At 37.1% G+C, this 27,612-nt stretch overlaps 1 protein-coding gene across 1 annotated transcript in view; it reads right to left on the minus strand.

Moving 5' to 3' along the window:
* Positions 1-25,881, minus strand: part of rgs6 (regulator of G protein signaling 6) — a 111,824-nt gene extending 85,943 nt beyond the window's left edge. Inside the window, exons 1-2 of the mRNA XM_073816461.1 lie at positions 25,654-25,881; positions 16,988-17,100 (exon numbers count right to left, since the gene is read on the minus strand). Coding sequence (XP_073672562.1) covers positions 16,988-17,071 — 84 coding nt within the window. The 5' untranslated portion in view covers positions 17,072-17,100; positions 25,654-25,881. The remainder of the gene's footprint in view (positions 1-16,987; positions 17,101-25,653) is intronic.
* Between the last annotated feature and the right edge of the window lie 1,731 nt (positions 25,882-27,612).

A 27,612-nucleotide genomic window follows, 5' to 3' on the forward strand; every position in this document is an offset into this window, starting at 1 on the left:
GAGTTTTACCATTTTAAAATCCATTCAGCCGTTCTCCTGTTCTGGCAATATCACTTTTAGCATAGCTTAGCATAGATCATTGAATCCTATGAGACCAATATAGCATCGTGTACAAAAATGACCAACAAGTTTCGATATTTGTCCTATTTAAAACTAATTTCAGGCGCTGTGTGATATTACTGCGCCTGCTGCGTCCATATTACGGCAGCAAACTTCCTTGACTATTACACCGGAATGGGAGTGTAGTTCCTAATCTTATCGGCCTAGAAAATCGCAGCTTTACATTTTCCGCCGGCCTTAAAGGGATAGTTCATACACGATGTAACTACAGAAGAGTCAAGTTTTAAATAGGACAAATATGGAAACTCGTTGGTCATTTTTGAACGCGATGCTGTATTGGTCTCATAGGATTCAATGATCTATGCTAAGCTATGCTAAAAGTGATATTGCCAGAACAGGAGAACGGCTGAATGGATTTCAAAACGGTAAAACTCAACTTATTAACTCGGGGGGAGTTGGAGAATGAGCCTATTTCCAAAAAAAGTGGAGTGTTCCTTTAAAGGATTAGTTTATTCCTGAATTAAAATTTCCGGATAATTTACTCACCCCCATGTCATCCAAGATGTTAATGTCTAGTTAAGCCGAGAATTAAGAGTCTTGTTTAGCGAATTGATCAGTAATTTTCTAAAAAATGCTCATCTTGCAGTAGCTCAACTTAATGCATTGAGTAACCACATTGGAAAGGTCACGCATGGTTCGTTTTTTGTCTGTGTGCTCTGGTTCAAAAAGGAAGGGTAGGGTGAAAAACTCTCAAAAAACATCAAATTTTCTCCTTCAACTTCAAAATCGTCCAACATCCTTGTTTTACCTTTTTTTTGTAAAGGGTGTTAACTTTCTAAACACTGGGTCGGTACTTCTGCCTACATTACACGTGACCCTGTGACTACGTAATGCGTGAAATCGTGGACGCAGAGCTAGTGCAAGACAAGCATTTGTGGTTAAAAAGTATATACATTTTTATTTTTGTAGAAAATGACAATCATTTCGCTAGATAAGATCCTTATTCCTCAGCTGGGATCGTGTAGACCCCCTTGAAGCTGCGTAGAAACTGCAATTTGGACCTTCAAAAATCCTGGAATGTTTTCCTCAAAAACCTTCATTTCTTTTTGACTGATAAAAAAAAAGACAGACATGAACATCTTGGATGACATGGGGTGAGTAAATTATCAGGAAATTTTAATTCCGGAGTGAACTAATCCTTTAACGTAACAAACTCTTTTTTTCAGACAGCTAAAATCATCAACTATAAAAATAAACCTTCACTGCACACGTTCCAATGACAGGCCAGTACTTTCAGGTCACAAAACAAATGAACACGCAGAAATCTGAAGGCGGTTCTCACTCCTGCACATTTTCCTCTATCTCCCCTAGGCTTTCATCACAATGGACAATGGCCTCTGCAAAAGCATCTTAATGAGCTCTTAAACTGTCCCACAGCTGTCTTCATCAACCATTCATGCACACACATGCACAAATTTACAGAGCTGCGCCCTTCAATGCCAGCCACTAATCCTGCCATCCCACACTTCAATTATTTATCCATCACCCAGCCCAGCTTTCTGGCACTTTCTCTGTGATTACGGCACTTGTCTCTGCGGCGTGACTATGTGAGACAGTGCAGTATAAGCGGCGCTCTACCCGTGTTGAACCAACCTGGATTAAATGCACCATTACACAGGGAGCTCAAATATGATTGATTTCAAAAGCCACCTTGGAAGAATACACAAGAATAAATGCAAACTGCCTTTTTTCTGTATTAAACAGGAAGGTTGAAGGTGAAGGTAGGCAGCTGGCATACAGAATGCCAACAAGGTGCAGGCTGTGACTTAGTGTGGATGGTTAAAATGCCAAGGGCAAGGGTTTCATTACCGCTATGCTAATCCTTCAATGCTATATTGAGCTAAATGCTGTTCAGATAGCCTAGCCTTTAGTAAACACACATCAAATGTCACTATCAGTGCTCTTCACCTAAATCCCTCTCCCCATCTCACCTTTTCTTCTATATTTGAAGGAAACAGCAGCCCACCGGGACTCGATTGCAGCTCACCAATTCAAACAGCAACCGGCCTTATCGGTGTCTGCCAGTTGAAACACTTAAAAAGCAGTGTGATGACAGGAGAGGCATTCATAATCAAGGGTACTGCATTCTGGATCACTGAGGCTTTGAGTCTCCGTTAGATAAGATGAACATTTCGCTTGCGGCCAATACATTGACTGCAGCGCATCATCAATCCATCTACATGACTTACAACAACAAAGATTTCTTGCGTCAATCAGCCACAACAAAAAAGTCCCAGACACATCTGCCATTCCTCACTGAGGTTACAGGACAGAGTATCACAAGCCTAAATTTAGAGTTGCTCCCTAAAGGCTCATCTACAAGAACCTAGTGCAGAGGTCATTAACCTTAAGTGCCATTTAAAAACTGCACTATATCATCCCCTAAAAAAAAACACGAATGCTGGACGTTGTTTCCCAGCATGCACCAGAGCATGAATAAATCATGTAAATTACTGCTTCATTGTTTACTGTTTTCTGCATTATTTGCACTGGTAACTTGGAGTGAATCTTAATGATGAATTGCTCGCGGTAGCATCTTCTCATTTATACAATGTGTTCTTCTAAGAGCAAACAGAAAAATAAAATAGACTGAACTACATCACCGCCACGTGGGACTCACTAGTTTACTTGCACCGCAGTTTCTTATACAGCGGGTTTATCTGAAGTGTGGCCTCCATACTGCTCATAACTGAAAAGCTGAAAATGTGAGAATCAGGATGGATTACTGTAGTATTTTGGCATACAAATGTGAGGTATTGCTAAAACGAGCAGATTTAATAATAATATTTCTCAGCCTTAAAGAGATAGTTCACCCAAAAAATACAATTATGTGATTAATTACTCACCCTCATTTCATTCCAAACCTATAAGACCTTCATTCATCTTCGGAACACAAATTAAAGGAGTAGTTCACTTTCAGAACAAAAATTTACAGCTAATGTACTAACCCCTTTGTCATCCGAGACGTTCATGTCTTTCTTTCTTCAGTCGTGAAGAAATTATGTTTTTTGAGGAAAACATTTCAGGATTTATCTCCATATAATGGATATGTATGGTGCCCCCGAGTTTGAACTTCCAAAACGCAGCTTAAATGCAGCTTCGAAGGGCTCTAAACGATGACAAGGGGGTGAGTACATTATCTGTAAATTTTTGTTCTGAAAGTGAACTAATCATTTAAGATATTTTGATTAAATGCAAGAACTTTCTAACCCTGCATACACACTATCCTGGTACTCTCGTGAACGTGTGGCAAAGACTGACAGAGAGAAATTGTTGAATAAAGTCCTTATTTTAGCTTTCTTTGCGCACAAAAAGTATTCTCGGAGCTTCATAAAATTATAGTTGAACCACTGATGTCACATGGACTTTCTGGGCCTTAACCTGTCAGTTGCGTTGTTGTCTATGCAGGGTCAGAAAGCTCTCGGATTTCCTCAAAAATATCTTAATTTTTGTTAGATAGATGAACAAGTCTTACAGGTTTGGAACGGGATGAGTGTGAGTAACTAATGACAGAACTCTTTAAGCCAGTGCAATTACTCCCATATATGCCTAAAAATGACAAAGCATGACCTACTAAGAAGAACTGATAGAAGAAAGAATTGAAGTGCATGTACATATATGGGAAAGTTGAGCAGAGAAAGAACTAGAAATAGTAAAAGAAAAAAAAAAGAAGAAAGCAGAAGAGTAATCTAGAGAGAAAGATTTTGCAGTGTCCATTACTAGAGCTCAGTCCCTTAGGACACTGGCTTCCTGCTGGTGTCTTTGAGGAGCAGCAGTGCTAGTCTGGGTAAAGTTCACATTTATTAATCATGGTCTCATGAATGGCACCTGCTGGGTCTTTTGACCTGACCTGACCAACCTCTTCAGACTTTTTCCAAAGCCATGGAAGGATCTCAATTTCAATAATCAATAGCAAGGAATCCTCTTTTATTTCTCAATAACACGAGTTAATCATAAGACTATTGCTTTTAGGATATTGGTAAGCATGAAGAAAGTTCCAGAAAGTTATCTTTGCTTTTATACTGAGCCCACAAAAAAACCCTCACACATCTGGCCTCTGTACAACAGTAATTAAAATTTTTAGGACTTTCTCCACGAACACAGTGAGACAATAAACTGAGCAAAAACTTTTAAATACTAACATCAAGCCACATCCAAATCGTTGGGGTGTTTGCTTTTTTGACTTGGGGAAGTAAGCATCTGCCTAGCAGTCCACCAATCCACCTTTTTCTTCCTGTAAGGGCACGGCCATTTGTCAATTTTATGGGTCTGGCTTCTGGTCTCATCTGCATCTATTTTTAGCTGTACAAAATAGCTTGTTTTGCTGCTTGTTATTGCAAATTGGTGTGTCTTACCATGTTATTTTAATGTATTATCTTAATTATAAACACACTGGTTTGTAGTGCAAACTGTTTTATCGTTTACCGCATGTTGTTATTCTGCTCCTTGTTTCCCTATAGCGGATAATGAACCGGAAGTCTCACCCATAGACTTACTTACGCAATAAGGAAAAAGATGTATATGAATACCTATGCAATAGAAATAGCCCAGCCACTCTGAACACCTTACCAACCACCCAGCAACACTCTAACAACCAATAAGAATAACTTTTCTGAACAGTTTGCAATAATGTGAAATTTTCAAAATGAGTACCGCATACCAACTCTACTCAAATATCTGCTGTTTGGAGAGATTCATTGTCTAACCTTTGAGAAAATGTGTGTGTGTGTGTGTGTGTGTGTGTGTGTGTGTGTGTGTGTGTGTGTGTGTGTGTGTGTTTGCGGGCTATCTTTTTAGACAATAAACAATTAGATACATGAAGAACCAGGTGCTCTTTTGAGAAGGTGCATTGTAAGTACAGGTGTATCTTTCTATTGTTCCGAAGAGCCTTCAATACAAATCTTTACACCTAATGCGTGAGGCCTGGCTCATAACAGATTCACAAGAAGTGGTCAGTGCGCGCACCCATAGTATGAATAGGTCTTCATGCCATTTTCATAGAATAGCTGCCTTTGAAATGGCCGCCTTCATTATGCTCCCAAAATAACACCTTGGAAAGTAGGGCTGTGGGTCTTTTTAACTGCAAATGATGTGATTGTTTCAGCATACAATAACCGTACAGCCATATGCTAATATAGCCCAACAGCGGATTGTCCAGACAAAACTGCACACTGCAACAATATTAGCATCTGTTCTTCTTATTCTGAGCCTGAACGCCACAACAGCTGAGGTTGCTGATACTAATATCATTGTGATATTAAAGGGATAATCAAATATTACAATTCTGCCATTATTTACTTTCCCTTATGTCGTTTCAAACCTGGTTACCAACATTCTTCAAAATGTTTTGTTTTATGTTACACAGAAACCCTTTTTTTTGTATCTATTACAGTTGAAGCCAAACGTTTGCATACACCTTGCAGAATCTTAAAAATGTTAATTATTTGACCAAAATAAGAGGGATTATACAAAATGTTATTTTTTATTTAGTACTGACCTGAATAAGATATTTCACATAAAAGATGTTTACATATAGTCCACAAGAGAAAATAATAGTTGAATTTATAAAAATGACTCAAAAGTTTATTCTTAATACTGTGTTGTTACCCGAATGATCCACAGCTGTGTTTTTTTTTTTTGTTTTTTTTTTTTTTAGTAAGAGTTGTTCATGAGGCCCTTGTATGTCCTGAAGTTAAACTGCCTGCTGTTCTTCAGAAAAATCCTTCAGATCCCACAAATTCTTTGGTTTTTCAGCATTTTTGTGTATTTGAACCCTTTCCAACAATGACTGTATGATTCACACTGAGGACAACAGAGGGACTCATATGCAACTATTACAGAAGGTTCAAACGCTCACTGATGCTTCAGAAGGAAACAAGATGCATTAAGAGCCAGGGGGTGAAAACTTCTGAACAAAATAAAGATATGTACATTTTTCTTATTTTGCTTAAATATCGTATTTTTTTCATTTAGTACTGAACTTCAGAAGCTACAGAAGATACTTACATGTTTCCCAGGAGACAAAATAAGTTAAATTTACCCTTATCTTCAAATGAATGCTCTTAAAGCATCATGTTTCCTTCTGAAGCATGAGTGAGCATTTTATCCTTCTGTAATAGTTGCAGATGAGTCCCTCAGTTGTCCTTAGTGTCAAAAGATGGATCTCATCATACAGCCATTGTTGAAAAGGTACAAATTTTGTTCATTGTTCAAAATACACAAAAATGCTGAAAAACCAAAGAATTTGTGGGAACTAAATTACTTTTTCTGAAGAACAACAAGCAGTTTTAAGGGACTCATGAACAACTATCCCTAAACAAACAAAAAAAAAAAAAACAGCTGTGGATCATTACAAGTGTATGGAAACTTTTAAATGGTGTCATTTTGATAAATTCAACTATTATTTTCTCTTGTGGACTATATGTAGACATCTTTTACGTGAAATATCTTATTCAGGTCAGTACTAAATCAAAAATAACATGCAGTTTTGTATGATCCCTCTTATTTTGTTAAAATAATTTACATTTTGAAGATTCTGCAAAGTGTATGTAAACTCTTAACTTCAACTGTAGGTCAAAGAGGTCGTTGTCTTTTAATACAGTTCAATAATTGAACAGATTGAATATTCATATGGGAAATTAAAAAGTAATGCAGCTCGTCTATACCAGAGATTTAGGATGCCTGCTCCACCCCTCCTCCTGAATGTCCTTCATATTGGAGCGTTCCGCCGGGATACATCATCATGTCGTGACAGCACTTCAAGGCCCCAGCAGATCAATAAGTAAATGACTCTTTTTGTGTGCAAACAAACAATCAAAGGGTGAGAAAAAAACATTGCCGGAGCTGCCATGGCCTTGATATATAGTCATCATGGGGATGGAGGCAGGAGCAAACACGCCCAAAAGAGTATGGATGAAACATGAGACCTTCCTCTGACCTTAAATGAAACTGTATAATTGCTTACCCGAGAGTTTAATCCAGTTCAGCGACCCCCCCTGAACGATCCTCAAATAGTGCAAGGGAATGTTCGAAAGCAAATCCAAATCCCTGCCACTTCCCCAAAGCCCTTACAACACATTCTGAACAAATTCAGCATTCTGTTTCAATACTAAACTCATGCATGTGCTCGCTAGTCCCAAAAGCCAGGTAGGAGCCTTTAGCTGGAGGCAGCATCTGAGGATAAAGTGGGAAACATGAATTGATTGTGTAAAGCACCAAAGAAAATTTGCAGATTTGGCATTTTATGTTATGTGCAGAGGCGAAATGCTGTTCATTTGAAGGATGGCGAACTCTGTTATCTGTCATGAACTAATTGGTTAAGTGTAGAAAATAACACAAATAAGAAATCCGCCCGAAGAAATACTCGCCCGAATAAGTTCAACAGAGCTTGAAAGAAATAATTAACTGAGCTGTCTGAATTCACGCAAACATACGAGGATGAACCTGCTTACACACGCACGCACGCACGCACACACGCACACACGCACACACACACACACACAAGCAAAAACACAAGAAGAAAGCAATAATGGGGCACCAGTCCTTTTTGTCTTCTTGTGTGAAGTGGTAATGAGGAGCACATCAAGCTACTGTACTGCTGTTTTATAATAAGTTGTCTCACTTCATCTGTCTATCTACTCCAGCGCCAGAACGCTCTTCTTGAGCATCTCCCCACCCTTCGTTTTATCATTACCCTCACTTCATTTTCATGCCAAATAAAATATGGAGGGAGACATTTTTCACGACGGTTGTTTCTCTTCGAGGGGCCCTGAGCCAAAAATGGCCACTGTAGCGCAGACTATGGATGACAGTAATTAATTACAGCTGAATATGGTATGATAATAGGCTCCACTGATATAATTAGCTTCAAGAGCCTCCGAAGTATATTTCTGCCCACCTGGTTCATCCTTTATACCTGTAATTAAAAAAAGATCATTTGGGAAAGATTTGCTTTGTTGCCTCTTGATTAGATCGAGCAATGTTCAGCATGCTTTTGTCATGGTCTCTAAACAGGAAACGGTAGCGGAAAACCACATGCAAATTTGAAACGGTGGTCATCTAATTTGTTAACACAAAGGTTGCAGGTTTAATCCAAAAGAGGTCTGACCCCGAAAATCGAGTTGCTGAAATCCCTGCACTGTTCTGTGACCACCGAAGTCTTGAACAGGACACTAAACTCCAGATTGCTCCAGGGATGGCCTCTTGTACACTGCAATTAGCATCACTTTGAATAATAAAAGTGTGTGCTAAATGGAAAATAATTTACTTTCAGTCATGAAAAACTGATTAAAGTCTTTTGCATTGTAAAACTGGCCTATTAATGTTCAAAATATGTATAGGCTATAAAACCCTATGAAATCTATTGCATTTTTTCCCAAATTCAGTTTTTTTTTCAACCTCAAACTTTTCTTAATTGTTTTAATGGTTAAATTTAAAAATATTAAGTGAAAAACTTGTCTACTTAATTGAAATCATGAAATGTACACTACCAGTCAAAAGTTTTTGAACAGTAAGATTTTTAATGTTTCTTCTGCTATCCAAGCCCGCACTTATTTTTTTGACAAAAGTACAGCAAAAACAGTAACATTTTGAAATATTTACTATATAAAACAACTGCTGTCTATTTAAATATATTTTAAAATATAATTTATTCCTGTGATTTCAAAGCTGAATTTATCTATTCTTTTTATATTACTCCAGTCTAGTCTATTCTGACTTGCTGCTCAAAAAACATTATAGTTATGTTGAAAACATTTTTCAGGTTTCTTTGAAAAAAAGAAAGTTCAGAGGAACGGCATTTATCTGAAATAGAAATCTTTTGTAACATTATAAATGTCTTTATCATCACTTCTGATCAATTTAAAGCATCCTTGCTAAAGAAAAGTATTGATTTCTATCATTTCTTTTTACTGACTCCATGCTTTTGAATGGTATAGTGTATAATGTTACAAAAGCTCTTTTTATTTCCGATAAATGCTGATCTTTGGATCTTTCTATTCATCAAAGAATCCTGAAAAAAGTACTCGACTGTTTTAAATATTGATAATAATAATAATAATAAATGTTTCTTGAACAGCATGTTAGAATGATTTCTGAAGAATGACACTGAAGACTGGAGTAACGATGCTGAAAATTTAGCTTTGAAATCACGGGAATAAATTACATTTTTAAATATATTAAAATAGAGAACATTATTTTAAATAGTAAAACCATTTCAAGATTTTACTGTTTTGCTGTACTTTGGATCAAATAAATAGTGAGCAGAAGAAACTTAAAAATCTTTTGACAGGTAGTGTGCAAAATTTAAAAGCAAGGCTTAACAAAAATTTGTTAAAAAAAAACATTTATAAGGCACTATGAAATACGTTTCTTTTTTTCTTCTTCTCAAATTCAGTTTTATTTTTTACCAAATTCTGTGTTTTCCATTCATTTTCTGGATTTTATTTCAAGGGTTTAATTACATTTTAATAATCAAAAACATCTCTAAATAATCTATTTTTTTACAATAATATTTATTGTTATTTTATTTATTTACTTCTCAGAAATACTGCTGTTTATTTACATTTTTCTGCTAAATGACTTCTATGGTAAATATTCCTAATTATATTATTAGCAGTAGTACTAACATTACATCACGTCAAATATTTCTGTCACAGTTTCTTTAAATTAAACCAAACTTTCATTTTGACATGTTGCTGTGAAGACGAGTTTCTGTTTGTATATGATATGACAATGTTTTTTTCTCAAAAGAAACTGTAAAATGCTCATGAAGTGACTCTCAGAGCAGTTTTAGAAATTATTTGTAGAAATTATTTATGTGTTCATGTACTCATATACACTGAAAACGCGCTTCAGTATGTGTGTAGTAAACAAAACTGCGGACCTGCACCATTCATTTACACAGAAACACGCAAAACATGCAGGATTTGTATTTAAATAGTCTTTTTTGTGGCTTAATATTTACAGACACTAGTCCATATCGCATTGTTTTAAGTGTACTGACCTACTTTTGACTTATTCATCCAGTAAATTCAATAAATTCCATTTTTATAACTGGATTCTGTGATTCTGTCTTCATTTCATGCATTGCAGAAATCATAGGGCCTTATGATTGTATAATATAATATAATACAATATAATATAATATAGCTACCATAAAAAGCTAAGTGAACCGTGGTATATACTGTAATACTGACAGGCAATGTGTCAAAGGGCATGATATTCCCTCAGTTCAGACAGTCGCACAGGTCATATCTGTGGCTACCTTTAAATCATCGGTTCACTTCCCTTAAAACAAAATGAACAAAGCGTCAGTGGTTCCCTAGTCGGTTATGTTTTCCTGAGGTGATCGGCCAGGAAAATTGCCTGAGCCTTTCTCAGCTGTAAACATGAAAGTGAGACATAAATCTTGTGTAAAATATTTGTCGGTTATCTTCTGCTGCAAAACTCCACTTGATACAAATGCCCCAGCATGCCAGACACCAATACTTTCTGGCTAATTTATCCATTTGCTGTTGGTTCTGGTTCTGATATAGTGAGCCCGAGGCTTAAGAAAGGCAGCTAACTGAAATCAACAAACCTAAACGGGCCAAGTGTGTTTCAAAATTACAAAATGGTTGTAAAACAAGTGAGCATACAAAGAAAGGTTAAAAGGTGCATGACCTGTTCAATCGTAAAATGACAATGAGAAGAGAATCAAGGTGGACACACACTGACATGAGACTGACAGTGATTTAAAGGGCATCTGAGGTCAGCACAGAGCTGGTGACCCTTGAGATGTGACAGGAGAAATAAATGCCCCTCCGAATCCATCCCTCTGCCTGATTAATTCAGCTGGCCATACTCCATTCCACTGTACAGAACTGTTAAAAGGATCTCTATCTTCCTTAATCATTGTAAATCACATCCAACCTTAAAGGAATAGTTCATCCAAAAATGGATATTCTGTCATTAATTACTCACCCTCATGCTGTTCCAAAACCGTAAGAACTGTTCATCTTCGGAACACAAATTAAGGTATATTTTTGATTAAATCCAAGAGCGCTCTGACCCTCTATTGACAGCAACCATACTTTCATAAAAGCTACGAGAATACTTTTTGTGCGCAAAAAAACAACAACAGAAAACAACTTTATTCAACAATTCTTCTCCTCTGCGTCACCCAAGCGCCATTTTGGTATCAGGACGGGTCAGAAAGCTCTCTCAGAAAGGTCTTACGGGTTTGTTCACTACCAGAACAAAAATAGACAGATAATTTACTCACTCCCTTGTCATCGAAGATGTTCATGTCTTTCTTTCTCCAGTCGTAAAGAAATTATGTTTTTTGAGGAAAACATTTCAGGATTTCTCTCCATACGAGTTTGAACTTCCAAAATGCAGTTTAAATACAGCAAAGGGCTCTAAATTATTCCATTTGATCTTCTTTGCGCGTTCACTTTGTAAACACTGGGTCAGTACTTCTGCAGCGATGTAGGACAATTTTGAAGGTGGAGGAGAAAATGAAACCTATCCTGTCTTGAACCGGAATAAGCAGAGTACACAGAGCTAGACTTGACAAGTATTTGAGGTTAAAAAGTATAAAATTGTCAATTGTTTTAGAAAATAACTGATCGTTTTGCTAGATACGGCCCTTCTTCCTTGGCTGGGATCCAAACATCCAAAATGCTGCATTTAAACTTGCGGGCACCATAAATGTCCACTATATGGAGAGAAATCCTTTTTTTATGGCTGAAGAAAGAAGACAAGGGAGCTAATTATCTGAAATTATCTAAATGTTTGGTCTGGAAGTGAACTTCTTTATGGTTGAGTAATTCATGATAGAACATTTATTTGTGGGTGAACTATCCCTTTAACAAGCTTTATTTGATCCAAAATACAGTAAAACTTTTATATTTTAATATAATTCCTCTAATATAATCCCTGGTAAACTTCAACCATTACTTCAGTCTTCGGTGTCACATGATTCTTTAGAAATCATTCTAATATGATGATTTGTTGCTGAGGATACATTTATTATCATTATAATGTTAAAAACTGCTGTGCTCCTTAATATTTTTGTGGAAACCATAATACATGTTTAGGATCCCTTGATGAATAAATGTATTCAATTTTCTGTAACACTGCCTTTACTATTACTTTTGATGAATTTAAAGCATCCTTGCTGAATAAAAGCACTAATTATTTTCAAAAATCTTACTGATCCCAAACCTCTGAACAGCGGTATTTATATTTCATTATATAAATTATATATATGAGTATCTTAGCAACATATCTCACAGGAAACTTTAAATGTGCTGACAGTTCAGCTTGCACATCCCAGAGATGGAAGAATAGTGTGGGAAAAGATAGATTGCTGACTTGTTGATGACTTTCACCTGGGCTTATGTTGGAAGAACAGCCTTCTATTCTAATTGGTGTTTTGGGGGAAATTGGAAGATAAGTTTCTGCAGAGGCAGACAAACAAATCCACATATCTCGCTAGATAAAGCTGCACTGGGAACTGCCATAAGAAACAAGATCTAAAGGATATTACATTTATATAATACAATAAAGCCTTGAAGGTTGCCAGGAAAGTCAAATGCACAGAACAACTCTAAAAATACTCGGATGCCCCAACAGAATTGTTGATAAGCGTGTCAGATTCTCACGTAGTTCTGTAGATATTTGAAAGGGTCAGAGGATGTCAGGGAAACAGACTAACCTCAAGACATTTTGTCTCATTATATTTCCTCAAAAACAAATAATAGCCTTCATACAGTTGATAGGGTTGATTTCAAAGCATTTTCTCTGCCAAGAATCTGACTAAAAGTAGTACAAGACAACCTACTGGTTGTGGCCATACATCTATAATTCCCCATGCAGGGGGAAGAATGTCTTTTTCAAGCTGTAAGAACACAGCATGTGTTCGTGCACCATAACAGAACACACCGAGCTTGCTGTCAGCTTGAGAAAGGCTGACTGAGTTGCATAGAAAAAGGTCTCCACAAGCCACTGAATACTCTCTCCCATAGTCTCACCCTCGTTCTCTGCATCTCTCGCACATGCTAATGATGTTCGCCCCGTGGGGCTTTGCATGCTCTCTTAATGGGTAAATTCATCAAAGTCAGTCCTGTTTCGCTGCGCATCCAGGTTAATTGTGTCTGTTTACAAATGCACATGATATCCCTTCTTGTTTCCCCTCCCAAAGCAAAGCAAAACTGAGATGAGGTGCGTACCAAGATGCAACATTCACTACAAGAGTGTGCAATAGAGCAGTCAGCCATCACTGTACACTCTTAAAAATAAAATTTCCAAAACGGGGTGTTAGAAGAAACAATTTGGGTTCCCCAAAGAACCTTTCAGTGCGCACACAGTTCTTAAAGAGATAGTTCACCCAAAAAATTAAAATTACACCATGACTTACTCACCCTCAATCCATCCTAGGTGTATATGACTTTCTTCTTTCAGATGAATACAATCGGAGTTATATAAAATAAATATCCTGGCTCTTTAAAGCTTTATAATGGCAGTGAATGGCTGTTGATTTTTTGGAGTCCAATAAAGTGCATCCATCCATCATAAAAAGTGCTCCGTGTACACGAGAGGGTGGTGTTCCAGTGGATGATTTAGGACCAATGTTAATTTTTTAACAGAGGAAAATGAGACGATAGCGAAACTAAAATAACAAATGAAAATCTCTAAAAACGAGACAAAAATGTTAGGGAGGGATGATTTGGGAAGAGATTCATTCAGAACTAATCTGTTGCCTGGTTAGGAGGTTAGATGTGTACATTAGAACTGTATCATAGTCTATTTATCTATCTGGCAGGACATAAGATAGCATACATTTGCTGCACATCTCTTAAAATGTTAAAAAAAAAACAATATCTGGGAGTAAGAGAAGAACAGACATCCACACCACAGCTCCTCACACAGCACGAGTACTCTTTAACGTCTCATATATGGAATAATACACACAAAATTATGTAGAATTGTCAAGTATTCGTGTAAAAACACCCGGTTATGTCTTATGTGAACGTAAAAAGTTGGGAGAATATTAGATGTGTACAGTATCAGTACATTGCACCCATGCATTCGGTTTTAAAGGGACAGCAGCCTAATTTATTTGCAATTATCTGTGGCATTGATGTTAATCAAGCAACAAAAGAAAGACACTCACTGCTCTTGACTGAATTACTTTAGTAACCCTAATAAAGATTGCAGAAGCAGACAAAAGAGCAAAACAAAACACCGGTCACAAAATAAAAGTACAAAAATAAGGATTTGTTAAAAAAAATTGTTTGGAATGTTTGGGTTGTTTGATTTTGATATAAGCCAAGAAGAGACCTGGTTTTCCTTTGCTTAAATAAAATTTGGTTCTCGCAAGACTAGCATATTCTCACCGGAGCTTATATCTACGCCCTAGACACAGACATCCTAGACATAGACTCTCTTGTGAATATGCATACAGAAATTAGCCGGAAATAGAGATTATGGTTTAAGTTTTAAATCTGGATATTTTTCTTACACGAAAGCATCGAGTTACTTCGGAAAGCCTTTATTAACCCCCCAGGGCCATGTGGAGAACTTTTATGATGGATGGATGCCCTTTATTGGACTTCAAAAAATCAACAGCCATCCACTGCCATTATAAAGCTTGGAAGAGAGAGAGAGAGAGAGAGAGAGAGAGAGAGAGAGAGAGAGAGAGAGAGAGAGAGAGAGAGAGAGAGAGAGAGAGAGTGAGTCTGTGCACTCAATTTGATGACTTCCATGCCATCACTCTTGACTGGGTATTTGTCTGTTTCTACACAGAAGAATGGCACTCGCTGTGAACTCATGCTCATGCCCTAGAGACACTGGGCATTTCTTCCATGTGCCTAGAGCATATTGTGAGCCATCTGGTGCCCATCTCATATCCCTGTGAGGTAGTAAGCGACCAGAGAAACAGCGAGCTATCAATCAAAGAGCCAATGAAATCATATCATTGCAGGTCAGTGTTCTCCATCCTATATAAGTTCCACACAATCCTAAAATGACTGATAGACTTCCTCTTTTTATCTTCTCTCACTGCAAGAGATTGTCTTTTATGTCTAAATATTCTTTGCTTAATAACTGTCTCTTGCAAAAGTACTAAGGTTGGGAACGTACTGTACAATATGTCTTATTCAGGATCTCACCATGAGTCTTCACTGTTCAAAACTAGACATTTCTTTTGTGTCAGCCACACCTTAAAAGCTCCATATGTTCGAACAGGTAGTACTAAGACCCACTGATGTACATTAAAGCGCTGTACAGCCTGAAATTAACTTCTAAGCTGTTGACACTTCCGTTTTTAATAATAAAACCATCTAAACCTGGTCTGATAATATTAAACAATATAGAGCCTAACTGTAATGCTATTTATGAAATATTTAAAGAACACTGCAAAAAATACTTCTTTTTACTAAGTGTAAAATATATACAAATATCTAAAAACACAACAGCAATTTACTTTAGCAGCAACACTGCATAAGATATTAAGACTTTCCTATAGATTGCATCTGGAAGTTAAGTGCATGTTATCTTCCTGCAGTGCAGTGGCAGATGTTTTCACTTGTTTTGAACTTGTTTATACTTAAAACAAGTGTAATAAGACAAAATACACTTATACTAAAGATGCATTCTCTGAAAACAAGTCTTAACGTCTTATGCATTGCAGCTTGTTTTTACAGAATTTTAGATATTTTAATTAGAAAATAAATGTAATTGAATGAGTTATATCTTAGTGGCATGGATTTTTCACAATTAACATTTTATCAAGACACTAAGCAAAGGTCCCCAAAGAGTGATTAGTATAAAAACTGTTTGCGTCTTATTGGCTTCATTTAAAGGTGCACTCTCCACCACAATGTTTCTCTAGCAATTTGGCAATTGACTCCAATCTCTCTGCAGTCGGGCTCAATATCTTTGCGCCAGCTTGAGCTGATTATCTCCACTCAGATAGAAGCAAATCATTTGGCATCAAATATGCTTCACTTGGTTTTCCATAAAGGACTTGCTTGTGGGTGGTCCATAGCTTACTGGTCAAGCAAAAGAGATGGCACAAAGCAAATAAGTACAGTTTCTATAGAAAAAAAAACCTCAAGTAAAAAGAGAAAATTGGTTGTTATCAAGCTAGTTTGTGATGATCGAGATGCTGGGGGTTGCTAGCACTATGAAATTCATCACTCCTTGGAGATCAGAATTCATGTCAAACACACACATGATCGAAAACAGCAAACTGGAATGGTGACTATATGTCTCTTTCACTTAAAAAACATAACTTCAACCACAGGTTTCACAGTCGAGGCTTAAGCCTAGTCCTAGACTAAAATGTAAAAACTGAAAGAAACTTGCACTGACTGATCTTAAAATATATCAGTGGCTTTATTTTGTCTCAAATTGCACACCAGTAATGTTTTTTTCTAAGCACGTTTATAAAAATCATGTGCTAATTGAACTATGGCCTTGTCCTGGTTTAGTCTAAGCCCTGTCTGTGAAACCAGGCCTAAATGTAGGAACAGAGGTTTAGTACTGGAGCCACGGATGGGATAAGAAATGCACTTCCAAGCATAGATTAGGCAACTTCTCTGTACTCACAGTGGCCATGAGGGTCAGGGAAGAAATGAAATATTCTATACACAAAGAAGCTGAATAAATATCAAGGGATGACAATGCACCAGCAGAAATAAACTCATTCAAATTCAAATCCAGTACTGAGCAATATTCATGACTCTGTGTGTCTGCCCTTCCCTCATTGTATATATATTTGCTGACCAAATTCCTTTCGCTTTCAAGCATTAACTTGCTGACAAGACTTTAAAGATTGCAAATCCAAAGCATTTAAAATTTAAAGGCAATGCAGCAGTACCTTTCTGTACGCAATCATGTTGGGCGAATCCTCATCTGGGTCGGCCACGCCCACTGCACCTTGGTCCTGAGAGGCCTGGGCCATGCTTGGTCTCTTGTTCTCTCTTTAGGTCTCTGTAGGGAAAAGAGATCAGTCAAACAGAATAGATTTCAGATTAATTATCTACAGTTGTTCATGTGAAAGTGTGAATGAGATTTGACATAGCACATGGGAAGTGTTTTCAATAAAACTTCTTCTAAGAATACTATCAACGACTTGGAAAAAGCAAATCATATCATAGACTAATTTATTACGCTTTTATCCATTTTGGAACTTCAGTAGGCCTCATATTCACTATCATAGTGTTAAAAAAACATCTGGACAGTCATAAGAACTGATTTAAAAAGTTCCACTGAGGAAAGAAAGTCCTGCAGTAGGGTTTTTCAAAGTGAGGGGCTATTGTGAGAGCAGCATGGAAGACTGCCCTAGTTTTCAAATCTTGTTCACTTTCACACAGTCATTTCGAACATGTTGATGATACGGGCGAGACCAGAACCAGTTTTTCGTTCTCCAACACCTTATGAAGTACTTGTACAGCTTATGTCAAATAGAATGGAGAAGGGGAATATTTTCAACCCGGCACTGGGTAAAATATGGATAAACCCTTCTGGGTAGTTTTATTTACCTCAACTATTGCTTAAAAATGACTATATAACTGGCTTAATATGAACCCAAAATAGGTTGTAAATTAAAAATCAGACACATAATTACTTAAGGCATCAGCAATAGATAAAAGATGAACATTTATTAATAATAACAATTTTTGTATGTTTATTCAACTTATTAATAAATGTTCACTTATTAAACGTTTTAATAAGCATTAATTTCCAACCTACTATACTGTCATAAGTAGCACAGGTATATTTGTAGCAATAGCCAACAATACATAGTATGGGTCAAAATGATATATTTTTTTTCTTTTATGCCAAAAGTATTAGGATATTAAGTAAAGATCATGTTCCATGAAGATATTTTGTAAATTACCTATCACAAATATATCAAAACTTAATTTTTGATTAGATTTTTAAATAGTTGTATCTCTGCCAAATACTGTCCTATCCTAGCCATACATCAGTGGAAAGCTTATTTATTCTGCTTCCAGATGATGTATAAATCTCAATTTCAAGAAATTTAACCTTATGACTGGTTTTGTGGTCCCGGGTCACACATATAGATTTTAAGCAATAGTTGGGTTAAATAAAACTACCAAGAAGGTTGGGTTAAACATTTTTCAGACCATTCAGTTAATGCATGACTCTCAGACGATACATGTGAATCACCATTACGGAATATTGAATCTCACACTTATAATGTGCATCTCAACTTGCGTACTTATGCACTATTCTAAGTCATTATGTAATATTTCGAATTTTGACTTGCTGGGTGACAAATTAACTTTTTAAACCTCATACACTAGATAGTTGGGTACATGGTGCATAATGTACAGTATCACTTGGGTTCAACTATCTACCTTATTTTTCCTGTAAGTGTGGGTGCAGCCATTTGTAAATTTAATGCGACTGGCTTCTGGTCTTACACCATGTCCTAACTACACACAACGCTGCGATACGCGATAAAAAGTATATTTTTCCATGTGAGTTTGTCTAACATTTTGTATATCACTGACTATCATTTTTTGTTTTGAACTGATAGCCAGAGTTGTGGACTTGAGTCAATGACTCGAGACTCGACTCGGACTCCAGTCACAAATTTGATGACTTGTGACTTGACTTGACATAATCAAAGAGGACTTGCGACTCGACTTAGACTTTGACAGAAATGACTCGAGACTTGACTTGGACTTGAACCCTGTGACTCGGCAAGTCTTCTAAAGAAAAACTTCGGAGAGTTCTGATCAATATAGGCTGGAGCGTATCACACTGGTATGATTAGCGCAGGATTTGGCACTGGGCCAGAGAGGGACTCGCTAAGTGAGCGCTTGTAATGTTTTTATCCACATAATCTTAAGGATATTTAATGTTTTAGGGGCCGTTCACATTTCGAGCCAAAAACGTGGGGAAAACGCTAGGCGCGCTGCTTTCTCTTTCTTTCCAAACCGCTCTTGCAGCTTGCGCTCCTGTGGCGTGACTGGCGTCAGGATAGGTAAGATGAAATGTTAGAACACCGGATCTCACTACAGGAGTTTTAAAATCCTGACCGAATATGAAATCTGGTTGCAGCGCACACATACGGAGAATCTTTGCAGATTATCTTACCTGAAATCCTAAACATGCATACACTACAATATTTGAAATTCGTGGCGCATCACACTACAAGATATTATTAGGATTATCATGCCGGAGGGAGCACCTCTCGTGATCTCTCTCCGCCGATCGTCTTTTCTGCCATGGCGGTGTCCTAGCTGCCATCAGCAGCGACAAGCTGGAAGAGTTCCGCGTTCAAATGCACCTGGCCGCAAAGCCCCAGCAAAAGTTATTATACCATGAATGTGTCGGGCAAAATTTTATATTGATATTTATTGTTATTGATATTACTAGTATTTTCTGAGTCAGTGTCTCAAACAGTGGCGGCTCCTGACAAATATCTCTGGGGGGGGGGCAACTGTTCCGATGATGGTAAAGATAACCGCTTTAATGGGTAAAATTATGATAAAATTCAGATAGCCAACTTTACAGCATTACATTACATTGTTTGATTTGGTTTCCCTGTTCCTACACTCAAAAAAATGATTCTACCACACTGTACAGTTAATTTTAAAAAATCTTTTTCATTTAACACCATTGTGTTAGGTTTCCCATTTAAACAATTGCATTGTGTTAAACTGATTTGAAACAGTTTCGTTTTGGTTCAACTCAATATTTTCATTTTGAAAGAACGTATTTCAATTAAGTAGAGTTGAGAGTACATAAATTATTTTACTTGTGTAACTAGGAAGTGGATTTCCCCTTCCCATCATGCTTTGCACACGGCTGGATAAGGAGAGTAAATGTTGAAATAAAATTTTATTTTATGCATTTTTTTAATAAAATGATAAAATTGGGAGACTTGTTAATGTTTAATGTTCTTTTATGTTTGTATTTAAAACAGTTTGTGGTATGGTAGTGTTTTGGGGGGTTACCATTGTGGTGAATGCATAGAGCATGTGCTTGGGTTGAGGGCCTGATAACATAAGTTAAAGTTGTTTTAATAATAAAATAAACAACTACGTTGGGCATGCCATGGATGTAACAAAGCCATCTTATGGCTAATGCCTAATAAGTTGATTAATGCCTAAAGTTAAGTAAATCCAATATATCATTTCTTGAGTGTAGAATAATTTCTGCCTAGTTATTTGTTTTCCAGTTAAATGTTTTAGATTGAGTTTAACAAACATAAAATAATTACTTCAAAAACGTATCAATTTCATTGAAACTATATTTGATCAAATTGAGGTGGCCCAACTCAATTACATTTTATTGCATGAATCTGTTTTTTATGAGTTGGGGTCACACATATTTATTGGATGGAAATCCTGCCCTCAATTAAATTGAGTTCATCCAATGACTTATTTTTTTGAGTGTAGATGGCAACATCAAGCATGAATTGTACAAACTGTACAGTATTTTGAATAGCTATATTAAATTTATCGCAATGGTCTCAAATACACTGAAACACTTCCACCATGGCCATCAAGAGACACATTGTCATCAACTAGTTTGCCCTCTAAGAAAAAAAAAGCAAAAAAAAAAAAGCAATACTGCTTTACAATTAAAGACTTTTTATTTCTCATATTAAAACTGTAATTAATCAAATCTTTTCAGAACATATTCAGTATAAATTTGGCTGCCAATATGCAATCAATACAACTATTTAAAATTCAACATTTGAAGAATAGGCCTACAACTTACAACATACAAGGCCGTAAACAGGGTTTGAAAATTAGTGAGGTCCGAAGTAAGGTGTTAAGAATTGTGCTATAATAACACCCACAAATGCACTACATATAGCCTAAACTTCAGTATAGACATGTAGATGATTGTGAAAGATTTTTTATTCAGTATAATGTTTTACATGGAAAGTTGTTGTTTTTTTTTAGCTGAGATAATTTTTATTTTATAACAAGTTATAAAAATAACGTTAGAATAATGACACTGGCATAAAACTAACGTTCAACTTTCCACTTTATAAACGTCCCAAAGTGTCACACTAAATTGGACAAACGAGTCAAAAAACACGTATAATAAGGTGGATCTGGCAACAAACGGAGGCTGCTGCACCCGCGCTCTCACTCAACGCGTTTTCAAGCCCCGTTCACTGCGCTAGCTTCTCGCAGCAACATGAATTGCAAACACTTATGTGATATGAGGTGGTTTAAACGGCTAAATAATCATTCAAAGAGCTTGACATTTTATTTTTGAAAATAAAAAATGATGGAGGTCCGGACCTCGGTGACCTCATAGCTGGCTACGACCGTGATAACATAAACAATGCACCATTTAATAACACACATCACTTGTATTGAAATTTTGCTCGCCTCTCTTTTAAGCAGGCAAAGTGATCAATTACCCTCTCATTAAAATCAGGCATGTTCCTGACAAGTTCCCTCTCCATTGAAAGCATGGCCAATGCATTCAGACGTCTCGCTACACGCGTGCGTGCTGTACATCTTCGAGCACGCATCAGTGCGTATTACGAAATAACGTTGGGGCGAGCCCTTCCGGTGCCCATTGAAATGCATTGTAGGGTTCAAAATGTGAAAAAAAACAAATCTCACAATATAACTCTATGAGACCGGCTGGGGCGATTTTCAATCTGACTGAGATGCCCCAAGGGGGCGGGGTTTTAGGTTGGAAAGTGACATTCAGGCTGTTGATTGTACAGTAATATGCAGACTAGGACCAGCAAAATAAGACTCTTTTTCACCTCTATTTTTTCGTGTGGCTCAAGGAGGGCGATGCACTTCGCCCACCAGGAGCCAGCCGCCCCTGGTCTCAAAGATGAAGTTGACGATCCTGACTCGACATCTGCTCATGGACGCACCTTTAATGCCTAAATGCATCTTTATGGATTAGGCCCATAGCTAATGGAAGAGTTTTGTTTTCGATTTTAATTATGTAGTTTTACAGTAGTGAAGTAATAATTTAAAGAATTTCTATAGATAGTCGTGTCTGTGATGCAATTACCTGGGTTTCGGTCAATTATTGTGAAGCCCTCCTGTTTAACACCAAGACATCAGAAAGCGAATCCTGTTTGTTTTCTTTAAAAGCACGTTTTGTTAATACTGTTTGTTACACAAACTAAGGTAGACCCTTTACAATTCCGGATGATATATTACTTATACCTTTATGAGCAAAAATGAAGTTTCACATCGCACTGACGCCTCCATGTCCGGCAAAGCCAGCTCCAGCGTTCACTCTCCGCACAAACGATTGGATGCGCCTAATAGCACACATTTATTTAGGTTGAATGATTAAACGTTTTTTTTTTTTATATCTATGGATTTTAATTTAAATCGTGATGACTTGAGAAGGCTAAATTAATCTGTCTGTCGCTGGTCGCAATTGGTCGTTACTTTAAAAACAAACAAACTTGAATTTAACAAACAAAAAGTGTTCCAAAAATATATCTAAATTAACTTCATAAATTAAAGAAACGAAAATAAATGTAATCACTTTGCTATTAAAAACAGCCGTAATGGGGAAGAGGAAAGAGGAAAAAAAGACAATTTGGACTTGGGCCAGTAGATGAGACGTCCGACATTTTTGCAACGAATGTTTGTTTAATAGCCTATTTAACATTGTTATTTAGGCTACTTTCTTATTTAAATATATTATTTATTTGATTTATTTTTGCATTTTTTGGCTGCCTGCTCACTGACTGAAGTGCTAAAATAAACACGCACGTTTGTTAATAACGTTTGAGCCTCATTTATTTTGTGTTTTAAAATTATATACAAATGTATTTTATTTATATATATGCCTGTATACACACACGTTATAATTTATATTTATAAAACACCGCGTTTGGGAGGGGGAAATCGGGGCAAAATTGGGCTAAAACTCCTGTAGTGTGAGCCGGGCTTTAAGCAACCATGACCCGCTCTCCATGAAGAGGCGGAAGTTTTAGTAAAGGATAAATGGATTTCCAGCATTAAAAATCGCTTGCAGTAGCTCTGCTATTAAATTTATTTAAAAATGGTTATTCTTGTACAGCCATGATAAGCTGTTTCTCCAACTTGGCAGTGCGTTCAATGTTATTAAGTAAAAGGATGAAGCTGTTCGGTTGGTTCTTGTCACAAGACCTGTGGTGAGATGTTTTTATCTCTATGCCTGCGGACGCGCCTGGAAAAAAACGAGCGCATCGCGTACAGTAGCCTATATCTATGGTCGCGACCGCGTCGCTTCCATTATGAGCGCGCATACCGCGCGTCTACATTTGAAATAAGGAACTCGAGCGCGCAAAAGACGCGACATATGAACGGCCCCTTTGACATTTGAATTACACAATCACTATAAACCACTTATAATAATAATAATAATAATAATAATAATAATAATAATAATAATAATAATAATAAGAAGAAGAAGAAGAAGAAGAAGAAGAAGAAGAAGAAGAAACAACAGTAGGCTAATAATTGCAAACCTTTCAAATATTTATATATATTTATATATTTTATTTGACTCAACTGATTCATTAAAGTCACTGAATATTTAACAAATGAAACAGTGGACTTAAAATAAATTATTAATTCAATTAGGCCTATATTTGATCACAAACAATGATTAATTCCTCAATGAAACATCACTAATTATTATAGCCTATCTTTTGTAATTATACCTACTATTATTGACTTTAAATTTACTGTAGTAATTAATACAGAGACACTAATTTGGGCAAACAGCACTAGTGACTTGTTTAGGACTTGAAGCTTAAAGTTGAGGACTTGCAACTCGACTTGGACTTGCTCGTCTTGACTCGGGACTTGACTTGAGACTTGAATGCAAAGACTTGCAAAACAATGACTTGGTCCCACCTCTGCTGATAGCCATACTGAAAACAACAGCAGACAGTTTACCTCAGATCTTGAAAATATATTAAAGTGTGTTCAAACTAAACTGAACTTGGACAACTTTAAAGGCAATTTTTACAGTATTTTAATTCTGTTGCACCCCCAGATTCCAGATTTTGTCCTGTCCTAACAAACCATAAATCAATTTCAGAAGATGAATAAATCTCAATTTCAAAAAAAAATTACTCTTATGACAGGTTTTGTGGTCTAGGGTCACAAAATGAAAAATTTGGAGCAGTATTTGAGCAAGTAAATTATAACAGGTGTTTGTTTTTTGTTTTTTTTTACATTTTAAAAGCTATTTTCTATCATTAAAATGGTCTAGAAAGAAAAGCTCCATTCAGTTTAATTTTCCTCACTTTAGAGTTGAATGTGTGGAGAAAGCGCGGGTAAGATCGTCCGAGCATGAGCAACTAGGCGCGATTCGCGCCCTTTCTAACTGACAGCAGCTGTCAGAAATCAATATTATATTTACATAAATGACAGAAAAAACGTTGGTTTTGAAATAACGAAATTATACTTAGGAAACAGTTTGGTTATAGCCACCTCTAATTACCTTAAACCTGTAAATTCACTTGTTGTCATAAGTTATAAACGCCGAGGGATTAAGCTTTCTACGCGTCTAAGAGGTTGCTCAGAAAGCGATTTAGATCACTCGTAATTGGAGTCAGCAGAGAAGACAATAGATCAGCTTTCAGTTTCACATAATGGAGAAGGTATGTTGACATACACAGCCAACATATGTGTGTTTCTTTCAAAAATAATAATACTGCCATAGCCTAGCTTTTTAGTGGAACATTGGCCAAAACTGGCTAACGTTACGTTACACTATAGGAATTACAGCATCTTGACTAGAACAACACTATTCTATAATATTCTTCTTTTTTTACTTTACATAATAAACTGCAACAAACTACACATACGCCCTCGCTAGAAACATCCTTAAAAGAGTCCCAAATAAACTTGGAGAAAAAAAAAACGATTATGTTGAGATGTCCACATACTGCACTTCGCCGTATGTCGTGTCACCTGCAAGAGTGCTCTAGAAAAGACTCAAAAATTCTCAAGTATTTGCTCTCAGTCTCCTCGAACCATTTGTGGACTTAACCCTGAATAAGTGATGCTCTTCCACGCTGGCCACATGCGGAGCGGCGCTCACAACAGCTGTTTGTGATCAACACCAGCGAAGCTAAAGGTAGAAATGTTATTAATTTGCGCGTGGGCATGATTTCCCAGCGCCGCATTGCACTACAAACATGTGCAGCTATTTAAAAAAGACAAACAGCTGCTTTCAGAGCGCAATCCCCACGGGAGCACCGGTCCCAATTCACACAGCACTCCACAGAGCGATGCCGAATATAGAAGGCAGAAAAACCCTGTCACTGAAAGACACGCGCCAGCCTCAATACAGCGCGCACACACGCGAGTGCGCGCACAGCAGGGAGCGCGGGGCGACAGGATGATTCACTTCAAACTCACCAGCACTTCGGGAGCCACTTGAATCCAGCGCTGGACATGACAATTGATCATTCAGCGCGAACGAACAGTGGTACAAGTTTACAGTGGACACACAGTCACACAACGAACAACTGTGATTAGAAGCGCGCGTTAACGTTACCTTAGTAAGTACCGCCTCGTCCACTCCTCGCAGCTCGATTTCCCCTCCTTAGCAACCAGAAAGGAGCAGGTTCATGATCTAACTGGTTTGAAGACACTGTGATGATGATGTGGGGAAGATGAGGAAGAGACTCCAAGGTGCTGTGCAGCTGTGGAAAGCAGTGGGTTCCTTCCACTCTGTCCGACTCTGGCGCGCACTGGATCCCAGCGTGGGTGGTCGCTGCGTGGAGTGGAGTGCTCAGGTACAGTGTGAGGATCCTGGCATGTGTGCAACTGAGTGTGAGAGTGTGTGTCAGAGGCAGGGAGGGAGGATAAAAGAGGGTGGGGGTTTGGGGGTGGAGTGTCTCCCTCTGTAGTTTCTGGCAGGCAATTTTGAAACATGCATTTGTTTATTAAGAGAAACGCTTTTGCAGGCATACCAATTTGTATTTCTGTCATGTGATTCAGTGGAGTAATCATCTCTAATCTTTGTTTTTCTCTCATTAGGACTTCTTGCTGCATTTAAATTAATTAGAAAAACTGTGGGACGTCAGGATTGGGGGTGGGGGTGGGGGGTTGCTGGATCCAGTCAGAAGAAATTGTAATAGATCAACACATTGTGTTTTTACTTATAACAGCATTATAAGTTGACCAGACTATAGAGGGTTTGCACTTACATTGTTCAGTTTCCCGGATGTGCAGACATACTGGAGATACTCTGAAATAAACGGCAGCATGGACTGCATGGTTATGTACTACTGAATACATTGTTCTGCTAATTTATGCTGTCTAAACCACATAAAAATGTGTGGAATCTGCTAAATCATATATAGAAGGACTTATCCTTAATTATCCTGATATTTCACCTACCTCATTAGAAATGATAAGAACAAACATGAATGTTGTCAAGATTCTTGCCCTGGAAGTCCTAGTTTAGTTTGGTCAACCACAAATGCCTTTTGTTCCTTCTCTTTGATTTGTTATAACTTTAGGCAGTTTTTAGTACTCCAAATGTTTTTCCTAGTCTGACCAATTAGTACAGTCAAAACATGACAATAATTGATCATTTTCAGCAGCGATAATCAGCAAAATATGCAAGTTTCATTCGGTTGCACTGGCATTGTTTACATTCACTGCCGCCAATATGACCAATTGATGACGTGTCGTGAAATGGTAGAATAAACAGTGTTCTTGTGTCCAGACTCCTCCATCCTTCTAAAACAGCCTTTTTGCTAAACATGCAACGTGACATTTCGCAAAAAAAAAAAAAAAAGTTAAGTGTCTGAAATGATAAGGGGATGTCTAGAGATAAACAGCCTTAGAAATAACCAAAACAATATAATATACTTGGTCACTTATTTCCAGTTGTTTGGGAATAATAGGATTATTATACCTGGAGAGAGCTAACTAATCTTGCTGGAGCAAGAGAATGCTATTATGCAATGCTAATTGGATGTCACTGCAAGAACTTGTGCGTCAGTAGACACTACCCTAACGTCAAAGGAAGCAGACATGGAAAATATACAGTAAGTTCATTTTACGTTTAAAAAAAAAAACTGGTAACATTTCTGGTGTTACATTATGAAGCATTAGTAATATTTCATTTTATTTTATTAAGTTGAGGTCAAAAGTTTACATACACATTGCTGAATCTTCAAAATGTTCATTTTAGAAAAATAAGAGGGATCATACAAAGTGCATGTTATATTTATTAAGTACAGACTTGAATAAGACATTTCACATAAAAGATGTTTATGTATAATCCACAAGAGTAAATAATAGTAACTTATAAAAATGAACCCGTTTAAAAGTTTACACACACTTGTTTCTTAATACTGTGTTGCTACCTTAATGATCCACAGCTGTTTTTTTTAGTGATAGTTGTTCATGAGTCCTTTGATTGTTCTGAACTGTTAAGCTGCCTGTTGTGTTCTTCAGAAAAATCCTTCTTTTTTCCCAGCATTTTTGTGTATTTGAACCC

The sequence above is a fragment of the Garra rufa genome, chromosome 13 (genome assembly GCF_049309525.1).
Source record: "Garra rufa chromosome 13, GarRuf1.0, whole genome shotgun sequence".
In the NCBI taxonomy this organism is placed as follows: Eukaryota; Metazoa; Chordata; class Actinopteri; order Cypriniformes; family Cyprinidae; genus Garra; species Garra rufa.